Source organism: Mesoplodon densirostris, chromosome 9, assembly GCF_025265405.1.
Source record: "Mesoplodon densirostris isolate mMesDen1 chromosome 9, mMesDen1 primary haplotype, whole genome shotgun sequence".
Taxonomy (NCBI): domain Eukaryota; kingdom Metazoa; phylum Chordata; class Mammalia; order Artiodactyla; family Ziphiidae; genus Mesoplodon; species Mesoplodon densirostris.
The window spans coordinates 95190945-95216302 of NC_082669.1; the positions used below are offsets into that span (position 1 = coordinate 95190945).

The window sequence follows — 25358 nt, forward strand, 5'->3', positions numbered from 1 at the left end:
GCGTAAAGAGCCTCCGTGAATGAAGTAGGATAGGGTGCTCACCGGTGATCTCAGGGCGGGATGAAAAATATCTAAGAGGGGCCTCGAGGTTGAGAGAAAACAGTTGAACACAAAAAAGGGGGTGCAGAGAAAAAAGGTGAAAAACGAGAAAGACAAGCAAAAAAAAAAAAAGCCAGCGATTGAACGGACAAAAAGGAAAGGAAAGTCGTGCACCAATGGCAGCGCAAGCTGAAAGCGAGGACGCAGGGAGGGGCGGAGACTACAGCCCCCAAAATCCCCTGCGGCGCCTCCTCACCTGGCGTCAGTCTCCTAGGCAATCCCGGTAAACAAGATGGCGACCTCCGGGGGAGATCCCCAGTTGCCGAAGCCTTCCTGTCTCCAGCGGGGCGTGAGCAGTTCACGAACTGGAGCCCAGTCGAAACTGCTGCACTCAGAAGAGGAACGTCAGTCTTGCTGGTCTCCTTTTCCCATGGGGCAGAGACCGAAAAATACTTTCCGCAAAGCCTCCTCCTACCTACTCCAGCAGCTCAATCACCGCTATCAAGAGTCGGACGTGGACAGAGATTACGAAGACCAGGAAGAGGGCGAGGGAGAGGGCGAGGGCAAAGTGGAGTCCGAGGAGTCTTCAGAGTCCGAAATGCTGAATTTTGAGGTGTGCGTTCCCCCCACCCCTTACCCCCTCACTTCCTTCTCCAGCGGTCGGACCCCTCACCAGCCTGCTGGCTGAGCACATTCCTAGGGCTCCTTGCCTCCAGGAACGCTTCTTCCTTACTGCTCTGAGACTCCCTCTCTCTCCTTCCCACTTCTCTTACCCGGTTTCCTCACCCTTTGCCTGAAGTATCTTCAAGTATATCCTTTATTTTTCGTTAGCACATTTGATTTCTTAAGAGTCAAGTTACACAGCATCGTTGAGGGAAAGTATCTATTTGTATGGGAGTTATGGCTTGACAGTGTTGTGAATAGACAGACTTCTACTTCTGCACCCCCTGCACCTTTTCCTCATGATTGTGAAATACTCGAACACTCTCCCCGATGAAGGAGTCCCTTCATCCTCCTTCCTCTAAGAAAAAAAAAATTTACCCTTTTGAATTATTCTAAGTGCTTCCTCAAAGACCAAGTGACTTGAAAGTTTTTATATATTACTTCTGCCAGGGGTATATGATGCATTATACAAACAACACACACTGCTCACTGTGAGAGTATTTCAGGATGTGGGGAATGTTCCCAACATTCCCACCTGTAATGTCACCTGTATTGATTTACTTTGCCATGCTTAACAGTGACTACTGGAAAACTGTAGCGATGTTTTTACAATTTTTAGGTGTTTGTATGGCTTCCACCCCAGAGGAATTAACAAATGAATCACCAGATTATTATTCTAATTAATACATGTTATTCAGCTGTGAGGTTCATTAGTACCATCCCACCTGTAATGCCTCGTTGGCAGCTTGGCCTTTCACACTAATACAGATTCCCTCTTTTCTACAATACCTCTTCTAAACATGACCCAATTCCACTTCTTACACTTATTAGCATCCTGTTCCTTCCTTAGCCGTTGCCTGCCTTCTTATCCCTTTCCACTTCACATCATGTCACTTCTTTCTCTTGGCTTTCTAATACATTATTTGATTTCTTTTTAAAAAAAAATTTTATTGGAGTATAGTCGATTTACAATGTTGTGTTAGTTTCAGGTGTACAACAAAGTGAATCAGTTATACATATATCCACTCTTTTGATTTGCTTTCTTTTGATAAACTGTTAGGTTTTCCTCTTTGTCTTGCCTGCCAGGAAACATAGGTTTTTTTCTTAATTCAGTATTTTCTTAATTTCAGTAGTTTTTCTTTAGATTAGGTTTTTCTCTTCCCTTTCCTCCTCCTTCACAGTATAAATTGCTTCAAATTCTTTTCAGAAGTAGATATAATACAGAGAAATAGAAAGTTTCCAACATCCTGTTCTGTGATATTCTTCTGGCATCCCCTCTGCATCATTGCACCTTTTCCTAATTACCTTTCTTTCCCCCTTGAGACCAAACAGGTTTCTCTTTGTTATGCCTGCTCTCTTTCACCATGCCCTTTCCTCATTTGCCTTATTTTTTTCTTGTTCTCCCCTCTGTAACTTGCAGTGTCTTCTGTTACTCTGATTCTGCCATTGACTACTTACATTGTGTCTCCACTTGGGTTCCCTTCTTTTGTAATGTCCTTTTGTTCACTTTCCACATTTGGCCCATTTTTTTCCATCCTCATCACCCATTTTGTCTTCTTCTACCTCCTTCTACATGGCCTAGTTACACATCAGTTTTGCTTAAAGTGGGCCACAGAAAATTATTACTTATTTTGTTCATCTTTTGTTGATTTACTTTGCCATGCTTAATAGTGACTACTGGAAAACTGTAGCGATGTTTTTACAACTTTGAGGTGTTTGTATGGCTTCCACCCCAGAGGAATTAACAAATGAATCACCAGATTATTCTAATTAATGCATGTTCTTCAGCTGTGGGGTTCATTAGTACCATTGTTAATCTGTCTTCAGTATGCCATTAGCAAACCATAGAGGGAGGGGGTTGACTTGAACTAGTTAATCCTTTTTGGCTTGTAGGTTTTTGTGTGGAAAAAGTTGATTATTTCTTCTATTTATATTCTAAAATTAATATTTGTTTTGTGTTCTCACATTCTCTTTTACTTTTTTATAGTGTCTCATATGTTTTAATATGCTGAATAAACCGAAAAGTTTTAAGAGGAAACATTTGGACTTTTATGTTCAGTGATTTATTTTCCATATCCTAGCCTGATTAAGACTTATAATGCTCTGATGGTCAAAATGATTATTAAGTGCTTGTAATGTAATTAGCCTCAATGAACTTGAGGGAGTTAGGGCAGACCAGCTGTTCAGAATATTGCCTTTGGAATTCAAAGGCAGAAAAGAGGGAATTTGTATAAAGCCTTTTGTTTGTTGCGAGATTTTGAGCAAGTTACTCATAGTCTCTGTGTCTCATCTGCACTACAGGAATTATAATACTGTCTACCTCATGGAGAGCTGTGAAAATGTAATGAGATCCTATGTGTAAACTACTTAGCACAATATATTATTTATACTGTTACTAATACAAGTAATAACTTACCTGTTCTTATCTACTAACTACAGCCCATCAAGTGACTTCATTAATTTAGCCTTCATTGAACAGACATTCACAAATGATTACTATATAGGAAGTAATCTGACTAAACAGGGCAGAAGAAATGTCTGGGCCTGTGATATGTTTCTGCTGCATGAAAATCACTCTTTGCCAGTAACTTTATGTGGATGATAATGCCTGCTCATTGGATAGTTATGAACATCAAATTTAATGGGAAAGTCTATGTTAAAGTTCTCAACATAGTGTCTGATACAGTGCAGGCTCTCAAAAAATTAAAGATGTAATACATAATAGCTACAGTAATGGTAGAAAAAGATGAGAGTGTGACGGAGGACATACATGGTCCCAGGTCTCAAGGTGAGAGAAGAGTGAGTGTTCATCCTATGAAGAGATGTGTACAGATGATAGCCGGGTTGCAGGCATGGCGGAAGACTGGAAGGGAAGTAAACCCTTACTTGGGCGCAGAGGTGGTATGTGGGCAGGCAGACGGCAGCTTTTCCAAGTGGTGGGTTATAGGTGAGAGCAGAAAGGCAGATGAGGTGGGGGCCAGATTGGGGAGAGCTCTGTGCTGTTGTAGGGACTGTGGACTTGACTCTAAGCAGCAGGGAACTGCTCTTGTGGCCAAGGGAGATTAGGTAAGAAGATGGTAAGCCTGGAGGCAGGGAGATCAGTGCAAAGAGGAGCAGTATCTCTGGGGAAGAGAGAAGAGTCTGGATTAAGGCAATGGGAATGGAAAGGAAGCTAGAGAGAAATACGTATTTAAAATATTTAAGATGAAACACTAATTGAATATTGGAAGTCTAGGGTGACTGCTAGGTCTGTGGCATGTTCCAGGGGAAATATTAGGGCCACTAACCACCGTGGGAAACAGGGACAGGTGGAGCTGTGCATTCAAGAGATCAATTTTAAGGTGTCTGGAGTTGAGAAAATAAAGGAACATGTATGTGTGCATGTACTTGGAATGGTCGGGGTGTTGAGTGGCCCTCCTTAGGGATTCTGAAACCACCCAAGATACAGATAGGGCTGGTCAAGGTCTGAAGATGACCGAAGTCCAGAAGGGAGAGACATGACCCTGACAAATGGCAGGAACCTCAAAGGATGTGTGAGGGGGTGGCCGTGAGGAGTCTTGCCTTGGGGCTTTAGGACAGTGCTGACGGTGTGTCCAGTCTCTGTATCAGTGGCTGTGTTGAAAAACAGATGTCCACCTACTGTAAATAAGGGATTCTGTCGTTTCTCGTTTCCAGGAAATGGAGGGGGTGGGCCACATGGAAAGTTTGGGAGGGAAGGTAACACTCTCTCACCTCTATTCCTTCCCAGGCCTACTATAAAAAATTGCAACTTCGTTTAGAAAAGTAGGTCTCTTTCCCCCATTTTGAGAACAGGTTGATTGGTATGGATGAATGAAACATTAAGATGTGGAATTTCTGAATTCACCAATTTGTGCTAACAGCTGCCATTTATGGGGGATACTTGCTGTGTTCTAGGCACCACGCTAAGAGCTTTATGTTCACAATTATTTTTCATTCTCTCTAAAACATTAAGAAAAAGTAGTAACATATCCTATTTATAGATGAAAAATTATGAGTCTCAGAGAAAACTTTATCTCCCAAAGTCATATATCCAAAATGGCAGATCTGGGGTTCAAAGCAGCTGTGCAGTATCTCCGTGTGAGTGATATTTGCTTCTCTGGGATAGTGGAAACTGGGGAGGAAAGAAAACTCTTTACAATAGCACAAGCCTGCATACTTATGTCCTTAGTACTAGAAGCCTGAGCAGCATCATTGGTTCTTGAATTAATATAGAAGACCTGAAAGAGTATTTTGCCATCATAGTCCATTTACCAGTTACGTTGGTTAGTCATATTGGCGTGACTGATGTGGTTACTTGTGTTTTGTGTCCTCATGCTTATGTTAGTGTGTTGGTCATAATGGAGCTGAAGGCAGCACAAACACAGCACTAGTCCATCTATTATCTGTTCTAGCTGTCATTATCGGGGGAGGGGTGTGTTGGGCCACCACTGGTCCATGGTGTCTATACACTAAGGGCCAACCTTCTTCTACAAATGATATTACCCTTTTAATTAATCTTGTAAATTGTATGAATCCAGCAAAATTAGCCAGTCCAAAGTGAACTGAGGACCTGTCTTTTCCAACCAGAATACCAGATGTAGAGAAGTAATTGCCTTAATTTAATGTAATCATCCTCTGGGTTGTGGGCAAGCAGTCAAGTGTAGTGGTTAGAACTGCCCTGGAGTCAGACAGATTCGGATTTGTATTCTAGCTCTGTCACATACTAGCTATGTGGTTTCAGGCAAGTTAACTTCTGTGAGCCTTAGTTTCTTCACTTGTAAAATGGAGCTAAGCGTACCTCCCTCAGGATTGTCAGGAGGATTAAATGAGTGGACCCATTGAGAGCTCTTAGCACAGTGCCCAGAACAGAAGCACTAAATCAACGTAGCTATCATCACTAATATTGACGCTCCTACTGCTACTGTGTGAATTCTGCTTTGAATACCTAATACGAGCAACCACCTGCAAGTTCAGCAGCAATACATTGATTTGATTGATATTTTCTTAATCATGTGTAATATGTATGGGTCTTCAACACAGTTTTTTTTTTAAATTACCATTTCCTTTATTTATTTATTTATGGCTGTGTTGGGTCTTCGTTGCTGTGCACAGGCTTTCTCTAGTTGCGGCGAGAGGGGGCTACTCTTCGTTGCAGTGCACGGGCTTCTCATTGCAATGGCTTCTCTTGTTGTGGAGCACGGGCTATAGGCTCATGGACTTCAGTAGTTTTGGGACGCGGGCTCAGTAGTTGTGGCTCGCAGGCTCTAGAGCACAGGCTCAGTAGTTGTGGCGCATGGGCTTAGTTGCTCTGTGGCATGTGGGATCTTCCTGGACCAGGGATCGAACCCTTGTCCCCTGCATTGGCAGGCGGATTCTTAACCACTGCACCACCAGGGAAGTCCCAACAACACAGTTTTTTGGGGGGCTGGTAAATTTTGGAAGGCTCAGCTCCCAGGTATGTAATACAGTAAATAAGTGCTGGATATGATGAGGTGGATTACTTCTTTTCTAATGGAAGTCCTTTCTTTGTCCACCTCTCTGGTTTTTTTGCAGGGAGAATTTGATGGGGTCCTGAGAGAGGAGGTCGTGGCTGAGAAACTCTACGAACTGGGGCGCTCAGGCTCTGGGACTGAGCAGGTCTACCTCAGTCTGACTTTATCAGTGAGTATGAGAAGGTCACCATTGGCTGGCTATATCTTGACACTGGTGGGACCACATCCATTTTCTCTGGTACTCATAGCTTTTTTGGTGGCCCCCAAATCTCAGAGTCTTGCATGTGATGTATAATGGTGATGAGTTATTTATGTTTGACATCAAAAAGCCCTGGCCAGTCCAATAATCAGCCCCCTTGCCCCCCGCCAAGTTCCTTTGTTTTCATTTCCTTCACAGTCTATTTCTTTCATCTTAAGCAGTCTGTTTTATAGTAATCAATGCTTTCCTTCCAGGAGGTTGAATTTGATTCTGTAAAACCAATCAAAAACTCTTTAAGAATTTTCTTTCTGATCAGTGCCAGGACTACAATTTATATCTGAATCCAAGGGAACAAAATATTTTTGTATTGACTTTTTTCCCCCTAAGTATGTCAAGAAATCAGTAGCTGTGAGCTGTAGCTCACTTTCTATAAGGTACCTATTATGAAAGAGAAAAATGTATTGTTATTCATCAATTTTCAAGATTTTGATACCAGCACAGAATCTTTTTTTTTGTATGTATGTATTTCTTTATCAATATTATCTATTTTGTTTACATTTATATATGACATGAAGTTGAAAACACTTATTTTTTCCAAATTATTCTGAAATGTTTCTCTTTAGCTCTCTTTAACTAAAATATGGTATATTGTTATATTCTTTTTTTTTTTTTTTTTTTTTTTTTGCGGTATGCGGGCCTCTCACTGTTGTGGCCTCCCCCGTTGCGGAGCACAGGCTCCGGACGCGCAGGCTCCAGACGCGCAGGCTCAGCGGCCATGGCTCACGGGCCCAGCCGCTCCGCGGCATATGGGATCCTCCCAGACCGGGGCACGAACCCGTATCCCCTGCATCGGCAGGCGGGCTCTCAACCACTTGCGCCACCAGGGAGGCCCTGGTATATTGTTATATTCTTTACTGTAAATTTCTTTTTTTTTTTTTTTTGGATCCTTTTTTAAAAAAAATTTATTTTTGGCTGCATTGAGTCTTCGTTGCTGCGCGCGGGCTTTCTAATTGCAGCGAACAGGGGCTACTCTTCGTCGCGGTGCATGGGCTTCTCATTGCAGTGGCTTCTCTTGTTGCAGAGCATGGGTTCTAGGCACACGGGCTTCAGTAGTTGTGGCACACAGGCTCTAGAGCGCAGGCTCAGTAGTTGTGGCGCATGGGCTTAGTTGCTCTGCGGCATGTGGGATCTTCCTGGACCAGGGATCGAACCTGCATCCCCCGCATTGGCAGATGGATTATTAACCACTCTGCCACCAGGGAAGTCCCTGTTTGTATCCTTTTTTGATGAAACCAGTGACAAAAAGAATATTTGGGAGTGTTGGTATTTTATTGCAGTACCTTTTTGTATGTTATTGGCCATTTAGATTTGCTAAATGCCTGTTGTAGTCTATTGCCCGTATGTTTATTGGATTGTCCATCTTTATTAATTTGTGGATATATATTCTGGATATGTATCCTTTGTCAGATGTACACATTATCTTCTCCCAGTGGCTTGGTTTTTGACTCTCTTAATGATATCTCTTAATGAAAAGAATTTCTTAAATTTGAGTGACATCAATATTTTTTCTTTTATGATTAGTGCTTTCTGTGTCCAATTTTAAAAATCTTTGCCTATAGAAGTATCATAAATATATTTCCCTTTAGTTTCTTCTAGAGGGCTTAATGTTTTATCTTCCACACTTAAGTGTATTATCAATTTTGAATTATTACTTTTTAACATCTTTATTGGAGTATAATTGCTTTACAATGGTGTGTTAGTTTCTGCTTTATAACAAAGTGAATCAGTTATACATATACATATGTTCCCATATCTCTTCCCTCTTGCATCTCCCTTCCTCCCACCCTCCTTATCCCACCCCTCTAGGTGGTCACAAACCACCGAGCTGATCTCCCTGTGCTATGCGGCTGCTTCCCACTAGCTATCTATTTTACGTTTGGTAGTGTATATATGTCCATGCCACTCTCTCACTTCGTCCCAGCTTACCCTTCCCCCTCCCTATATCCTCAAGTCCATTCTCTAGTAGGTCCAGCACAGAATCTTGACTCTAAATTTATCATAAGAGAAGCTGTAAGAGCAGAGTATTCAGAGTATTTCAGCTTCTTTCCTCATTTTGTTTCTTTATAGTCCTAGAAAAATAATTTATTTCTTTTGCTTTCTTGTATTGTAAAGCATTAACTACTCCTTGGAGGTCCACAGAGTAAATGCAGATATGTAGGTGAAAAAAAACACTGAAATTTTGCTACAGCACCCTAATTTGCCTCAAGCATATATAATTCATAGCAAAGCTGTTTTATCTTGGATTTGAACTAGTAAACTGTCCAAAAAATGTTAAGCCCTTTTTACCCATGCTGGTTTCATGGCATGTCCTTTGAGAACAGCATACAAAGGATCTAATCTTTTACAATTTTTACTTTGCAGCATTTTATGGATGACTCAGCCAGTCAGGCAGTAATGTACAGGGAGCACCCTGTGTGCATTGCACCATGTTAGGCTTTGGAATGGAAGATAATTCCAGCAGCGGTACATCTGTAGACAAGTCCTTTTCAATCAGTACTCTTACATATATACGTAGTGCTATGCCTTAAATTGATCTACAACAAAGCACAATCCTTTAAATCTTATTTCAGCTAGATGGACCGAAGCTTCTTACTTTGCCACTGACCTCCTTACATTTGAGATATTACATGTTGAATTACTTTGCCCTAATAACCTGTCTTACTGAATACACTTTCTTAGGGTTGGCCAGGTTAGTGATTTTTCCCACCTTATGTCTTACTTATGTTACACATAATTTTCTAACTTTCTCTAATTACTCGTATACACCGTTTGTCTCCTACCCAAAGTCATAAGTTTCTTAAAGGCAAAATATAGCTCTAGTCCAACATTGTACGTGTTTCTCATCATGCCAAGCTTAATGCCTTGTATGTAGTAGGTCATCAGTAATTTACTTATTACTGTTCTAGAGGCCTTTATTAAAATTCTTATCATTCTTATATTTGAGAACCTGCTTATCATGACACTTTATTGGTTGGCTTTTTCTCACTCTGACATCACAACATAAACCAGTGACATGAGTCTGTTGCAAGGGACAAAATTCCCCTGCAACCCCTCGTGACGTTCAGTAGATGGAAGATTTCATGGAAGGGATCTCCTCGGACAAAGATTCGGGAGACTTGGAGCTGCTTTTGTATTGCTAACTTGCTAAGTGATTTTAGGCTATTTACCTACCTCTTTGTACCTCACATTCCTCATCCCTACACTGGGAATAATCTGCCCTACAGATCTCACAGGTTTGTTTGATCAGATGAAATTATTGGGAGAGAGCTTTGAAGCCTGAGGAGGCGTAAGAAGTATTGTTATTAATGATCACTCAATTAGGTGTGAACTCTTCTAACATTTCATTTGAATTCTAGGCATTTGCTTTTTCTTTTCTTCTACTAGATAAAGGCTTTGGCTTTATTGCTTTTATGTGTGTGTTTTTTTGTTTTTTGTTTTTTGTTTTTTTTTTCTTTTTGCGGTATGCGGGCCTCTCACTGTTGTGGCCTCTCCCGTTGCGGAGCACAGGCTCCGGACGCGCAGGCCCAGCGGCCATGGCTCACGGGCCCAGCCGCTCCGCGGCATATGGGATCCTCCCAGACCGGGGCACGAACCCGTATCCCCTGCATCGGCAGGCGGACTCTTAACCACTGCGTCACCAGGGAGGCCCGGTTTTTTAAAAATATAAAACTCTGCTCTAAAGGTCTTCATAAACACTGCTTTAATTTGCCTTTTCATGTTGTCTGTGTTCTTGCTAACACTAATTTTCCAAGCTATTATTTCCTTCAGAAGAATGCATTTTTGATGGGGTTTGTAGTCTGCTTTGAGACCCTATTGGTAGTAGGCTTCAGATTTTATGCTCTCACTTCTACTGTACTTTCAAAGGAAATTCTGGATTTCTTTCTGTCAACTTCTATTTCCAGATGTCTTGAGAAGCCTGAGTACTCATCTGTTAAAGCAACATTAAATCTTTTACCTTTTATTTTCTCAGGACCTTGATTTAATTGACATTAGCATCCTCTGTGGATACATTCACCTGCAGAAGTTGGATCTTTCAGTAAATAAAATTGAAGGTATGTAATTGTCATTCTAGTAAGTCAGTGGATTGCTGAATTATTTCAAAATTTAAGCTTTGCAGAATGTAATATACTTTAATACTACCAAACTTGATATAAGCGCTATTGTGGATCACTTTACACATTGATCCTCTGTCTTCCATGGAAAAAAAGCACCTGTGACTGATGAGAAAAGAAAAAGGCAGAGGTCAGCAAACATGCTACATTATGCGATGGTTGAGACCCGCTCAGTGATATTAAAGCGCGTCAGATGGAATGTTTGCTTTGCTTTTTCCTTTCAAGAGATGGATCATTACTTCTTTAATGCCTCCTGAATATTTGATGATTCCCATTTCCTTCCCTCTTTTAGTTTATTCAGTGTAGATGAATTAGTTCTTTTTTCCCCCTTTAATGGATGCTTTCATTTTGCATTTGCATCTACATCTTAATCCTGGCTAGCTACTTCTGTTCTTATTTGAACACCAGGGTTTCAGAAATTTATTTTCTCCCCATCCCTTTGCTGTCTCCATATAGTTAGTGGGTTCTTACAAGTCTAACTGCCATCTGTGGTTCCATATAAGGTATCTGTTGTGATACCTTGCTCACATTGAATGAAATTAGTCACATTTTCTCCAAAGCTTGATCCTTGTTTCTAATTTTCTGACCCCATTTGAAATTTCTGACCTGCTTCTTTCTTCACTGATCACCTTTCTGTTCCCTTTAGCTTTTTTTTTTGCAGTATGTAGGCCTCTCACTGTTGTGGCCTCTCCCATTGCAGAGCACAGGCTCCGGACACGCAGGCTCAGTGGCCATGGCTCACGGGCCCAGCCGCTCTGCGGCATGTGGGATCTTCCCGGACCGGGGCACGAACCCGTGTCCCCTGCATCGGCAGGCGGACTCTCAACCACTGCGCCACCAGGGAAGCCCCCCTTTAGCTTTTTTGAAGACGATTAAGTGTTGCTGATATGGTCTTCTCTGATTTCTTCCTCCCATCTGACTGCAATAATTAAAATTCACTCTTTTCAATGGCTAAGAAGCATTCTAGCATATTTTAATTCTTAAAATGCTACTGTTTTAAAAGGCTTTTTATTCATTTTTTTTTCTAGTTTCATAAAACTTTTTTATGGAAAATTACAAACGTGCACAAGTAGAGAGGTTTGTAATGAATATCCAGGTTCAACAATTATCAGCCCATGGCCCATCTTGCTTCATCCATCCTTCCCAGGGTTATTTAAGGCAAATGCCAGATATGTTATCATCGGAAAGAATTTTTAGTGTTACTGGCAGGCGCTCTCCCCACACCCCATACCTCCAAGATTGGTTTCATTTACTGGTTAAGGGATTGCAGGGTTGGGGAGACTCCAGCAATCTTCTGTGCTCGGTGAAGGGGAAAGAGATGTGGCTTCACACCCTTGCCCCTTGAGCAAGCAGTCCCCGGTAGCAAGTGAAGCTTTCCTCTTCAGATCAGTCTCCTTCAATCTTTTATGTCCCCCTTTATTGACTCATCAAGTGTTCGAGAACTTACTGTGTGTAAGGCACAGTATATATTTTTCTTTTTAAGAGAACAGCTTTATTGATGACCTGATATGGACCGGATTTCAACTTGCATCAGAATCACCGGGAGGGGACCTGTTAAGACATAGATGCCTATGCCCCACCCTCAGACTTTCTGATTCCGTAGATCTGGGGTGGGACTTGAAAATTTGCATTTCTGATTAGTTTCCCTGGAAGCCAGTACAGGACCATACTTTGAGAACCACAGTTGTAGACATGAAGAGCTCCTGCCATCTGGTGGACAAGGAGGTCACTACACCAAGTAGGGAGCGTTAGAAGCCCAGCAACCCAGAAGGTGGATTTTTCCTATCAAAGTGATTCGAAAGCATCGAGCATCTACAAAGTGTGAAATGTACTCACCATCCAAGTGGTAGCTGCTGCTTTTGCTTCAAGACAGAGCTCCATGGTACAGCACTTACCTGCCCACAGAAAGATCAGCTCCAAGGGGGGATGGGGGCCCATGGAAATTAAGAGGGTTGAGATCACCATTGACAGATATGGAGCTGAGCTCAGATGGGACAAATAGGCAAAACTTGTAAAGCAATTACAGTTTCTTCTTAGCTTTCCTCTCACAGGCAGCCTTTCTGGATTTGCTCATGAATTCCCACCAAAGTGTTGATGTCTCAGTGTTCTGGCCCTCCTAGAACAATATCATTAAAAAGACAGGCTAAAGAAGGCTGTGGTTTAGACCAGAGAAATAAAGTGCAAATTGGTGGAGATCTTCTGGCTTCCGCGACCCTGAGAAGGAAAGCTGTTGGGGGGATGGGGTCAGGGGGCCCTCACCTTTCTGGCTCTACCTACTCCAGGGCAGGGCCCCAGTACTCAGCTGTGCTTCCTTCTCCTGGCCTGGGGGTGACTTTGTCACCTGGTGAAGGGTAGAAGCACTTTGCTGGGCTCCAGGTGTGGAGGCTCTGTTCTCCTCCAGAGGCCATGTTCTGAGGGGCTTTGATCGCTGGTTGTGTGATCTAGAGTTAAAAGGCGGGTGGAGGGACTTCCCTGGTGGCGCAGTGGACGGGACTCCACGCTCCCAATGCAGGGGGCTTGGGTTCGGTCCCTGGTCAGGGAGCTAGATCCTACATGCATGCCACAACTAAGAGTTCGCATGCCACAACTAAGGAGCCGCTGCCGCAACTGAGACTCAGTACAACCAAATAAATAAAATTAAAAAAAAGAAAAAAAGGTGGATGGAGAAGGAAGTTACACGTAGAGACGGGGCTGTAAATCCTTGTCATGTGATTCTTCCTGAGCCTTTCCCTAATCCTCCTGCTGTCCCAAAGTCCGTCTGCTGTAAAGTCCCAGGACAAAGCAACATAATGCTTCACTATTTTTATGTCGTGTATACAATTTCATTAGAGGCGAGTATTAACAATAGTCCTTGACTTAGTATTCTAGGTGCAGAATAATGGCTTGGGATAAAATGCAAAACTCAGACATACTTTTTTTTTTTTTTTTTTTTTTTTTTTTTTTTTGCGGTATGCGGGCCTCTCACTGTTGTGGCCTCCCCCGTTGCGGAGCACAGGCTCCGGACGCGCAGGCTCCGGACGCGCAGGCTCAGCGGCCATGGCTCACGGGCCCAGCCGCTCCGCGGCATATGGGATCCTCCCAGACCGGGGCACGAACCCGTATCCCCTGCATCGGCAGGCGGACTCCCAACCACTTGCGCCACCAGGGAGGCCCTCAGACATACTTTTTAAGAAGCCCAAAATCAAAGTAAAATAATAGCAATAATTTAAACCGCTTCAAATAATTAATGAGATTTAAGATTCAGTCCATCTAAAACAAAATTTAATTTATAACAAAGAACGAATTGTGGCATTTTTAGTCTTTCTGAAAACACCTAATGCAGTTATTTATGGGCTAATTATCAAGAGGATTATCTCAGGCTTTAGTTCCTCCAAGGCTGGCTTTTTTTTTTTTAAATATCTTTATTGGAGTATAATGGCTTTACAATGGTGTGTTAGTTTCTGCTTTATAACAAAGTGAATCAGTTATACATATACATATATCCCCATATCTCCTCCCTCTTTCGTCTTCCTCCCACCCTCCCTATTCCACCCCTCTAGGTGGTCACAAAGCACCGAGCTGATCTCCCTGTGCTATGCGGCTGCTTCCCACTAGCTATCTGTTTTACGTTTGGTAGTGTATATAAGTCCATGCCACTCTCTCACTTTGTCCCAGCTTCCCCTTCCCGCTCCCCGTGTCCTGAAGTCCATTCTCTATGTCTGCATTATTAATTCCTGTCCTGCCCCTAGGTTCTCGATAACCTTTTTTTTTATATATTCCATATATATGTGTTAGCATACAGTATTTGTTTTTCTCTTTCTCACTTCACTCTGTATGACAGACTCTAGGTCCATCCACTGCACTACAAATAACTCAATATCGTTTCTTTTTAGGGTGGGGTAATATTCCATTGTGTATATGTACCACATCTTCTTTATCCATTCATCTGTCGATGGACACTTAGGTTACTTACATGTCCTGGCTGTTGTAAATAGAGCTGCAATGAACATTCTGGTACACGACTCTTTTTTTTTTTTTTTTTTTTTCTTTTTGCGGTATGCGGGCCTCTCACTGTTGCGGCCTCTCCCGTTGCGGAGCACAGGCTCCGGACGCGCAGGCCCAGCGGCCATGGCTCACGGGCCCAGCCGCTCCGCGGCATATGGGATCCTCCCAGACCGGGGCACGAACCCGTATCCCCTGCATCGGCAGGCGGACTCTCAACCACTGCGCCACCAGGGAGGCCCCACGACTCTTTTTGACTTATGGTTTTCTCAGGGTAAATGCCCAGTAGTGGGTTTGCTGGGTCGTATGGTAGTTCTATTTTTAGATGTTTAAGGAACCTCCCTACTGTTCTCTGTAGTAGCTGTATCAATTTACATTCCCACCAACAGTGCAAGAGTGTTCCCTTTTCTCCACACCCTCTCTAGCATTTATTGTTTGTAGATTTTTTTTTTTTTTTTTTTTTTTTGCGGTATGCGGGCCTCTCACTGTTGTGGCCTCCCCCGTTGCGGAGCACAGGCTCCGGAAGCGCAGGCTCCGGACACGCAGGCTCAGCGGCCATGGCTCACGGGCCCAGCCGCTCCGCGGCATATGGGATCCTCCCAGACCGGGGCACGAACCCGTATCCCCTGCATCGGCAGGCGGACTCTCAACCACTTGCGCCACCAGGGAGGCCCTGTTTGTAGATTTTTTGATGATGGCCATTCTGACTGGTGTGAGGTGATACCTCATTGTAGTTTTGATTTACATTTCTCTAACGATTAGTGATGTTGAGCATTCTTTCATGTGTTTGTTGGCTGTCTGTATATCTTCTGTGGAGAAGTATCTGTTTAGGTCTTCTGCCCATTTTTAGATTGGATTGTTTGTTTTTTTGGTATTGAGCTGCATGAGCTGCTTGTGAATTTTGGAGATTAGTCCTTTGTCAGTTGCTTCATTTGCAAATATTTTCTCCCATTCTGAGGGTTGTCTTTTCATCTTCTTTATGGTTTCCTTTGCTGTGCAAAAGCTTTTAAGTTTCATTAGGTCCCATTTGTTTATTTTTATCTTTATTTCCATTTCTCTAGGAGGTGGGTCAAAAAGGATCTTGCTGTGATTTATGTCATAGAATGTTCTGCCTATGTTTCCTATAAGAGTTTTATAGTGTCTGGCCTTACATTTAGGTCTTTAATCCATTTTGAGTTTATTTTTGTGTATGGTGTTAGGGAGTGTTCTAATTTCTTTCTTTGACATGTAGCTGTCCAGTTTTCCCAGCACCGCCTATTGAAGAGGCTGTCTTTTCTCCATTGTATATTCTTTCCTCCTTTATCAAAAATAAGGTGACCATATGTGTGTGGGTTTATCTCTGGGCTTTCTCTACTGTTCCATTGACCTATATTTCTGTTTTTGTGCCAGTACCATACTGTCTTGATTACTGTAGCTTTGTAGTATAGTCTGAAGCCCAGGAGGCTGATTCCTCCAGCTCCGTTTTTCTTTCTCAAGACTGCTTTGGCTCTTTGGGGTCTTTTATGTTTCCATACAAATTGTGAAATTTTTTGTTCTAGTTCTGTGAAAAATGCCATTTGTAGTTTGATAGGGATTGCACTGAATCTGTAGATTGCTTTGGGTTCTATAGTCATTTTCACAATATTGATTCTTCCAATCCAAGAACATGGTATATCTCTCCATCTATTTGTATCTTTAATTTCTTTCATCAGTGTCTTATAGTTTTCTGCCTACAGGACTTTTGTCTCCTTAGGTAGGTTTATTCCTAGGTATTTTATTCTTTTTGTTGCAATGGTAAATGGCAGTGTTTCCTTAATTTCTCTTTCAGATTTTTCATCATTGGTGTATAGGAATGCAAGAGATTTCTGTGCATCAATTTTGTATCCTGCTACTTTACCAAATTCATTGATTACCTCTAGTAGTTTTCTGGTAGTGTCTTTAGGATTCTCTATGTATAGTATCATGTCATCTGCAAACAGCGACAGTCTTTTCCGATTTGGATTCCTTTTATTTCTTTTTCTTCTCTGATTGCTGTGGCTAAAACTTCCAAAACTATGTTGAATAATAGTGGTGAGAGTGGGCAACCTGTCTTGTTCCTGATCTTAGTGGAAATCGTTTCAGTTTTTCACCACAGAGTACCATGTTGGCTGTGGGTTTGTCATATATAGCCTTTATTATGTTGAGGTTAAATTCCCTCTATGCCTACTTTCTGCAGGGTTTTTATCATAAATGGGTGTTGAATTTTGTCAAAACCTTTTTCTGCATATATTTCAGATGATCATACGGTTTTTTTCCTTCAATTTGTTAATATGATGTATCACATTGATTGATTTGCATATATTGAAGAATCCTTGCATTCCTTGAATAAACCTCACTTGATCATGGTGTATGATGCTTTTTTTTTTTTTTTTTTTTGCGGTACGCGAGCCCCTCACTGCTGTGGTCTCTCCCGCTGCGGAGCACAGGCCCTGGACGCGCAGGCTCAGTGGCCATGGCTCACGGGCCCACCTGCTCCACGGCATGTGGGATCCTCCTGGACCAGGGCACGAACCCGTGTCCCCTGCATCGGCAGGTGGACTCCCAACCACTGTGCCACAATGGAAGCCTGGTGTATGATGCTTTTAATGTGCTGTTGGATTTTGTTTGCTAGTATTTTTTTGAGGATTTTTGAGTCTGTGTTCATCAGTGATATTGGCCTGTAGTTTTCTTTCTTTGTGATATCTTTGTTTGGTTTTGGTATCAGGGTGATAGTGGCCTCATAGAATGAGTTAGGGAGTGTTCCTCCCTCTGCTATATTTTGGAAGAGTTTGAGAAGGATAGGTGTTAGCTCTTCTCTAAATGTTTGATAGAATTTGCCTTTGAAGCCGTCTGGCCCTGGCCTTTTGTTTGTTGGAAGATTTTTTTTTTTTTTTTTTTTGCGGTACGTGGGCCTCTCGCTGTTGTGGCCTCTCCCGTTGCAGAGCACAGGCTCTGGATGCGCAGGCTCAGCAGCCATGACTCATGGGCCCAGCCGCTCCGTGGCATATGGGATCTTCCCAGACCAGGGCACGAACCCGTGTCCCCTGCATTGGCAGGCGGACTCTCAACCACTGCGCCACCAGGGAAGCCCTGTTGGAAGGTTTTTTTTTTTTTTCTTTTTGCGGTATGCGGGCCTCTCACTGTTGTGGCCTCTCCCGTTGCGGAGCACAGGCTCCGGATGCGCAGGCCCAGCGTCCATGGCTCACGGGCCCAGCCGCTCCGCGGCATATGGGATCCTACAGACCGGGGCACGAACCCGTATCCCCTGCATCGGCAGGCGGACTCTTAACCACTGCGCCACCAGGGAGGCCCCTGTTGGAAGGTTTTTAATCACAGTCTCAATTTCAGTGTTTGTGATTGATCTGTTTATATTTTCTATTTCTTCCTGGTTCAGTCTCAGAAGGTTGTGCTTCTCTTAGGATGTGTCTGTTTCTTCCAAGTTGTCCATTTTATTGACATATAGTTGCTTGTAGTAATCTTTCATGATCCTTTGTATTTCTGCAGTGTCAATTGTTACTTCTCCTTTTTCATTGCTAGTTCTATTGATTTGAGTCTTCTCCCTTTTTTCTTGATGAATCTGGCTAATAGTTTATCAATTTTATGTTCTCAAAGAACAGCTTTTAGTTTTATTGATCTTTGCTATTGTTTCCTTCATTTCTTTTTCATTTATTTCTGATCTGATCTTTATGATTTGTTTCCTTCTGCTAAATTTGGAATTTTTTTGTTCTTCTTTCTCTAATTGCTTTAGGTGTAATGTTAGGTTGTTTACTGAGATATTTCTTGTTTCTTGAGGTAGAACTGTATTGCTGTAAAGTTCCATCTTAGAACTGCTTTTGCTGCATCCTATAGGTTTTGGGTCATCGTGTTTTCATTGTCATTTCTTTCTAGGTATTTTTTTATTCCCTCTTTGATTTCTTCAGTGATCTCTTGGTTATTAAGTAGTATATTGTTTAGCCTCCATGTATTTGTATTTCTTACAGATTTTTTTCTTATAATTGATATCTAGTCTCATAGTGTTGTGGTCGAAAAAGATACTTGATACCATTTCCATTTTCTTAAATTTACCAAGGCTTGATTTGTGACCCAAGATATGATCTATCCTGGAGAATGTTCCATGAGCACTTGAGAAGAAAATGTATTCTGTTGTTTTTGGATGAAATGTCCTATAAATATCAGTTAAGTCCATCTTGTTTAATGTGTCATTTAAAGCTCGTGTTTCCTTATTTATTTTCATTTTGGATGGTCTGTCCATTGGTGAAAGTGGGGTGTTAAAGTCCCCTACCATGATTGTGTTACTGTCGATTTCCCCTTTTATGGCTGTTAGCATTTGCCTTATGTATTGAGGTGTTCCTATGTTGGGTGCATAAATATTTACAATTGTTATATCTTCCTCTTGGATTGATCCCTTGATCATTATGTAGTGTCCTTCTCTGCGTTTTGTAATAGTCTTTGTTTTAAAGTCTATTTTGTGTGATACGAAAATTGCTACTCCAGCTTTCTTTTGATTTCCATTTGCATGGAATATCTTCTTCCATCCCCTCACTTTCAGTCTCTATGTGTCCCTAGGTCAGAAGTGGGTCTCTTGTAGACAGCATATATATGGGTCTTGTTTTTGTATCCATTCAGCTAGTCTATGTCTTTTGGTTGGAGCATTTAATCCATTTACATTTAAGGTAATTGTTGATATGTATGTTCCTATTACCATTTTCTTAATTGTTTTGGGTTTGTTATTGTAGGTCTTTTTCTTCTCTTGTGTTTCCTGCCTAGAGAAGTTCCTTTAGCATTTGTTGTAGAGCTGGTTTGGTGGTGCTGAATTCTCTTAGCTTTTGCTTGTCTGTAAAGGTTTTAATTTCTCCATTGAATCTGAACGAGATCCTTGCTGGGTAGAGTAATCTTGGTTGTAGTTTCTTCCCTTTCATCGCTTTAAATATGTCCTGCCACTCCCTTCTGTTTTGTAGAGTTTCTGCTGAAAGATCAGCTGTTAACCTTATGGGGATTCCCTTGTATGTTATTTGTTGTTTTTCCCTTGCTGCTTTTAATATTTTTTCTTTGTATTTATTTTTTGATTGTTTAATTAGTATGTGTCTTGGTGTGTTTCTCCATGGATTTATCCTGTATCGGACTCTCCATGCTTCCTGGACTTGATTAACTATTTCCTTTCCCATATTAGGGAAGTTTGCAACTATAATCTCTTCAAATATTTTCTCATTCCCTTTCTTTTTCTCTTCTTCCTCTGGGACCCCTATAATTCGAATGTTGGTGCATTTAATGTTGTCCCAGAGGTCTCTGGGACTGTCCTTAATTCTTTTCATTCTTTTTTCTTTAATCTGCTCTGCAGTAGTTATTTCCATTATTTTGTCTTCCAGGTCACTTATCCGTTCTTCTGCCTCAGTAATTCTGCTATTGATTCCTTCTAGAGAATTTTAAATTACATTTATTGTGTTGTTCATCATTGTTTATTTGCTCTTTAGTTCTTCCAGGTCCTTGTTAACTGTTTCTTGTATTTTTTCCATTCTATTTCCAAGATTTTGGATCATCATTTCTATCTTTACTCTGAATTCTTTATCAGGTAGACTGCCTATTTCCTCTTCGTTTGGTCTGGTGGGTTTTTACATTGCTCCTTCATCTGCTTTGTGTTTTTTTGTCTTCTCATTTTGCTTAACTTATTGTGTTTGGGGTCTCCTTTTTACAGGCTGCAGGTTTGTAGTTTCCGTTATTTTTGGTGTCTGTCCCCAGTGGCTAAGATTGGTTCAGTGGGTTGTGTAGGCTTCCTGGTGGAGGGGACTGGTGCCTGTGTTCTGGAGGATGAGGCTGGATCTTGTCTTTCTGGTGGGTAGGACCACGTCCGGTGGTGTGTTTGGGGTTTCTGTGACCTTATTATGATTTTAGGCATCCTCTCTGCTAATGGGCGGGGTTGTGTTACTGTCTTGCTAGTTGTTTGGCATAGGGTGTCCAGCACTGTAGCTTGCTGGTTGTTGAGTGGAACTGAGTGTTAGCATTGAGATGGAGGTCTCTGGGAGAGCTTTCGCCATTTGATATTACCTGGTGCCGGAAGGTCTCTGGTGGACCAATGTCCTGAACCGGGCTCTCCTACCTCAGTGGCACAAGCCTGATACCCGGCTGGAGCACCAAGACCCTGTCAGCCACACGGCTCAGAAGAAAAGGGAGAAATAAAGAAAGAAAGAAAAAAATAAAATAATTAAAATAAAAAATAATTATTAAAAATTAAAAAAAGAGAGCAACCAAACCAAAAGTCAAATCCACCATTTATAAGAAGTGCTAAAAACTATCCCAAAAAAGAAAAGAAACAGAAACTGGACAGACAGAACTCTAGGACAAATGGTAAAAGCAAAGCTATACAGACAAAATCACACAAAGAAGCATACACACATACACTCACAAAAGAGAAAATGGAAAAATATATTTATATCATTGCTTCCAAAGCTACCACCTCAATTTGGGATGATTCATTGTTTATTCAGGTATTCCAGAGATGCAGGTTACATCAAGTTGATTGTGGAGGTTAATCCACTGCTCCTGAGGCTGCTGGGAGAGATTTCCCTCATCTCTTTGTTTGCACGGCTCCCCCCCACCCACACCCCGTTCAGCTTTGGATTTGGCCCCGCCTCTGTGTGTAGATTGCCTGAGGGCGTCTGTTTCCGCCCAGACGGGACAGGGTTAAAGGAGCAGCTGATTCGGGGGCTCTGGCTCACTCAGGCCGGAGGGAGGGAGAGGTACGGAGTGCGGGGCGAGCCTACGGCAGCAGAGGCCAGCGTGACGTTGCAACAGCCTGAGATGCACCATGTGTTCTCATGGGGAAGTTGTCACTGGATCACGGGACCCTGGCAGTGGCGGGCTGCACAGGCTCCCAGGAGGGGAGGTGTGGATAGTGTCCTGTGCTCGCACCCAGGCTTATTGGTGGCAGCAGCAGTAGCCCCAGCGTCCCATGCCCGTCTCTGGGGTCCGCGCTGATAGCCGCGGCTCGCACCCGTCTCTGGAACTCCTTTAAGCAGTGCTCTGAATCCCCTCTCCTCGAGCACCAGGAAACAAAGAGGGAAGAAAAAGTCTCTTGCCTCTTCGGCAGCTCCAGACCTTTTCCCTGACTCCCTCCCGGCCAGCCGTGGCGCACTAATCCCTTCAGGCTGTGTTCACGCCGCTAACCCCAGTTCTCTCCCTACTATCCAACCGAAGCCGGAGCCTCAGTTCCCAGCCCCCGCCCACCCCGGTGGGTGAGCAGAGAAGCCTCTCGGGCTGAGTTCCGGTCCGCACCGATCCTCTGTGTGGGAATCCTCCGCTTTGCCCTCTGCACCCCTATTGCTGTGCTCTCCTCCGTGGCTCCAAAGCTTCCCCCTCCACCACCCGCAGTCTCCGCCCGCGAAGGGGCTTCCTGATGTGTGGAAACCTTTCCTCCTTCCCAGCTCCCTCCCACTGGTGCAGGTCCAGTCCCTTTTCTTTTGCCTCTGTTTTTTCTTTTTTCTTTTGCCCTACCCAGGTACGTGGGGAGTTTCTTGCCTTTTGGGAGGTCTGAGGTCTTCTGCCAGCGTTCAGTAGGTGTTCTGTAGATGTGTTTCTGATGTATTTGTCAGGAGGAAGGTGATCTCTGCGTCTAACTCCTCCACCATCTTGCAGGTCTCCCCCAAGGCTGGCATTTTTGAAGCATTGACTGTTAGCACCTCAGGGGAGAGTGAGCTGGGCCATAAGGAAGCCTTGGTCATTTCTTTCCTGGTTGTGATGGAGGATGGGGATGGGACCAGTGGGGGGCCCTGGAGAAGAAGGCTAAATTGTGGGCTCATGGTGCATTTTCTACGCTGTGTGTGTGTGTGTGTGTTTTGCATATTCCTATTTTTATTCATTTCACTCATCTGGAATAATTAAGATGTGCTTGCAACTGGTATAGTTTTTAAATGTTCTGATATAGTGTATGCTGTTTTTAACGACTTTGTCTAAGTTTTATTTTATTGACTTACCTTATTCTTTATTCATTTTACCCCCCAGATTTGTCTTGTGTGAGCTGTATGCCTTATCTTCTAGAACTTAATGCTTCTCAGAATAAACTGACGACATTCTTCAATTTCAAGCCACCCAAAAATCTCAAGGTAGATTTTATTAATACACTAATTACATGTGTTAACTGGTTTGTGAAATACATTAACGAGCAAAACAGCACTAAAAGAGAATTCAGAGAGAATAAGACAGAGGAGAAATGAAATAAAAAAGGAGAAGGATTTGTGTATCATTTATTTTAGAAAAGGGAGATGGTCTTTCAAGAGATTATCTTTTTCAGAAGCTTTGCTAAAACCTAATGTCCAAACCAATGAACTAACTTCTTTCCCTTTTCTCTGCTTCATTTAAATACTAGTTATTGTTTGTGTATTTTTATTATAGCAGAACAATTTTATACCTGAAAATTCTGTAAAAATTTCCTGGGGGCTTAATTAAATTTTGCCTTCTTTATTGATCCAACCTTTACTTTTGTTTAGAAAGCAGTGATTTCAGATCTTCATTCTTGCTTCTCTGCACTTGCTTTTGCATTTCTGAGGCAGAATGAAACTCTGTGAATGGTGGTTGATGGAGCAGCTTACTCTGCTGTGGAGCACTGAGCCTCATACTTTAATGTGTGTGTAGGTCATGTGGCGTTCTTGTGAAAATGAGATTCTGATCCAGTAGGTTTGAGGTGGGCCTTAGGCTCTGCTTTCTAACAGCCTTCCTGATGAGCCATTCCTGCTGGTCCATGGACCACACGTAAGCAGAGAGGTCATAGATTAATGGTACTCTGATTTTCTGCACACTGGAATCACCTGGAGAGTTTTAAAGACTACTGATGCCTGGATCCCACTGCCAGATATTCTGGTTCAAGTGGTCCGGAGTAAGGCCTGGGTGTGGGAATTTCTAAAAGACCCTGCCCAGGTGGCTCTAACCTGCTGACAAATTTGGGAACCATTGCCACAGCTTGGGATGAGTATTTTTCTATTGGACTCAAATATTTCATTAAAAAGTTGTTTTAAGGAGTGAACATCAATGATTTCCTTTTATTACCTATTTAATTTTGTTTACAAGCCAAATTAATGTAGATCCAACGTATTGTGCTGGAGCTTGCACAAATATGGGTCTTTGAAATCAAGAATCTGACATCCTCCATACTGTCAGTGAGACAGCTTTCTTAATTTTTCTTCTGTTATTTCACATTGCTACATTTTTATCAGTAGTGAGTTTTTTCCCTTTGAAATTACAGTTATTGCTGTGGTGACATTCCTTTATCCAGAAAAGCCACACAAGGTGCCTATTTGTCCTTAGTATGGGGCCTTGTGGTCTCCAGGTCATCAGGAATTGTTCTTGCAGAGCTGTCTTGATTGTCCCTCCTTTGCTGTCCCCTTTTGCCTTGCCCTAAGCCCCAGTGAAATCAGCCATGGCAAGAGCGTGACCCGTTTCCTTGGGAAAAACTTGCCTGGAGTTTCTTTCATTCACAACCTTGCCTCACCCCCTCCCCAAAAGACTGCACAAGTAAACAAAAACAAATCAGGTACCCTGTCTTTTTTTTTAAGAGCAGTTTTAGGTTCATAGCAAAATTGAGGAGAAAGTGCAGAGATTTCCCATATATCTCCTGCCCCCACAAATGCACAGCCTCCCCATTATCAACATCCCCCACCAGAGTGGGACATTTGTTACACTCAAACCTACACTGACACATCATAATCATCTGAAGTCTACAGTTTACATTAGGATTCACTCTTGGTGTTGTACGTTCTGTGGGTTTGGACAAATGTATAATGATGTGTTTCCATCGTTATGGCAGATACCTCAATGTTTAAGTTCCTAGAGAATTAAGAGCAAATGTATTGGTAACTTTAGGAAAGTGCTTGCAAAGTGCCAGAGTGCCCCTGACGAGGTACTTGAACCCTATGTGAACCGTAAGTGAACCCTTTGTGAACCTGGGAGGGGAATGATTGAGGCCTTCCAATGTTTTCAATGCAGGATCTTACTAAATCCTCCCAATAGAACTGTGAGGCAGCTGGGATGGTCCCATTTTACAGATGAGTGTGCAGAAGCACAGAAAGGTTAAATAACTTACTGAACCTTTGCTGGGAGGTCTCAGGGCTGGCATTGAACCCCATGTCTGAGACCCAAAGCCCATTCTTCCAGTAAATCACGCTTGTGTATAATGTCTCACCCTCTCGGAAAGTTCTGCTTATGTTTCATTTATTATCTATGTGCCTTGTGCCACCAACCAAAGAAAGCATACATGTCCCAAAGAGCAGGAGCTTATACTTGTACCCTTTTTGTATTTCCTAGAATGATTTTGCTCTTAGTAGGTGAAGAAGGTTCGTTTGATTGATGGGCACTTCTTACAAGCTCTGGGTTCCAGTGGAACTCCCAGTGGGAGTCAGGGCAATATCATAACCCTTTTAAGGTCTCTCAACAAGCCCAGTATCATAAGTGCATGGAGGGCACAGTATTGGCATATAGTCCCAACAGGTGTGTAGTTAGATAGGTATCATGAGCACACACAAGCTGTGGCACAAGAATGAAAGGTGTTGATGGAAAAATGTCAGCTATAAGTAAACCTAGATAATTTTAAGTTTATTTCTAGCCCATCATTATTATATAGAAGAAAAAAGCGAATAAGAAATTTCATTTTATCATGCCAAACTGACTTTTTAATTAAGTCATGGAATGCATTTTACATAGTTGCAATTTGTATATGCATAAAATTTTGTTTCTGATTTTTTTAACAGGATTTTGTTTGCACATTTCTATTTCTTCACATGATTCACATACTTGTATTTTACTTACTATGCAGTCTTGTTGCTGTATTGT

The 25358-nt window shown here is 42.3% G+C and overlaps 1 protein-coding gene across 2 annotated transcripts in view; it reads left to right on the forward strand.

The window, feature by feature from the left end:
- The first annotated feature begins 307 nt into the window (after positions 1–307).
- LRGUK (leucine rich repeats and guanylate kinase domain containing) overlaps positions 308–25358 on the forward strand; it is a 120172-nt gene continuing 95121 nt past the window's right edge. For both annotated transcript variants that reach the window (XM_060108213.1, XM_060108214.1), the window contains exons 1-4: positions 308–652; positions 6256–6363; positions 10424–10505; positions 22539–22639. In XM_060108213.1, the coding sequence (XP_059964196.1) occupies positions 332–652; positions 6256–6363; positions 10424–10505; positions 22539–22639 (612 nt within the window). In that variant the 5' untranslated portion in view covers positions 308–331. The remainder of the gene's footprint in view (positions 653–6255; positions 6364–10423; positions 10506–22538; positions 22640–25358) is intronic.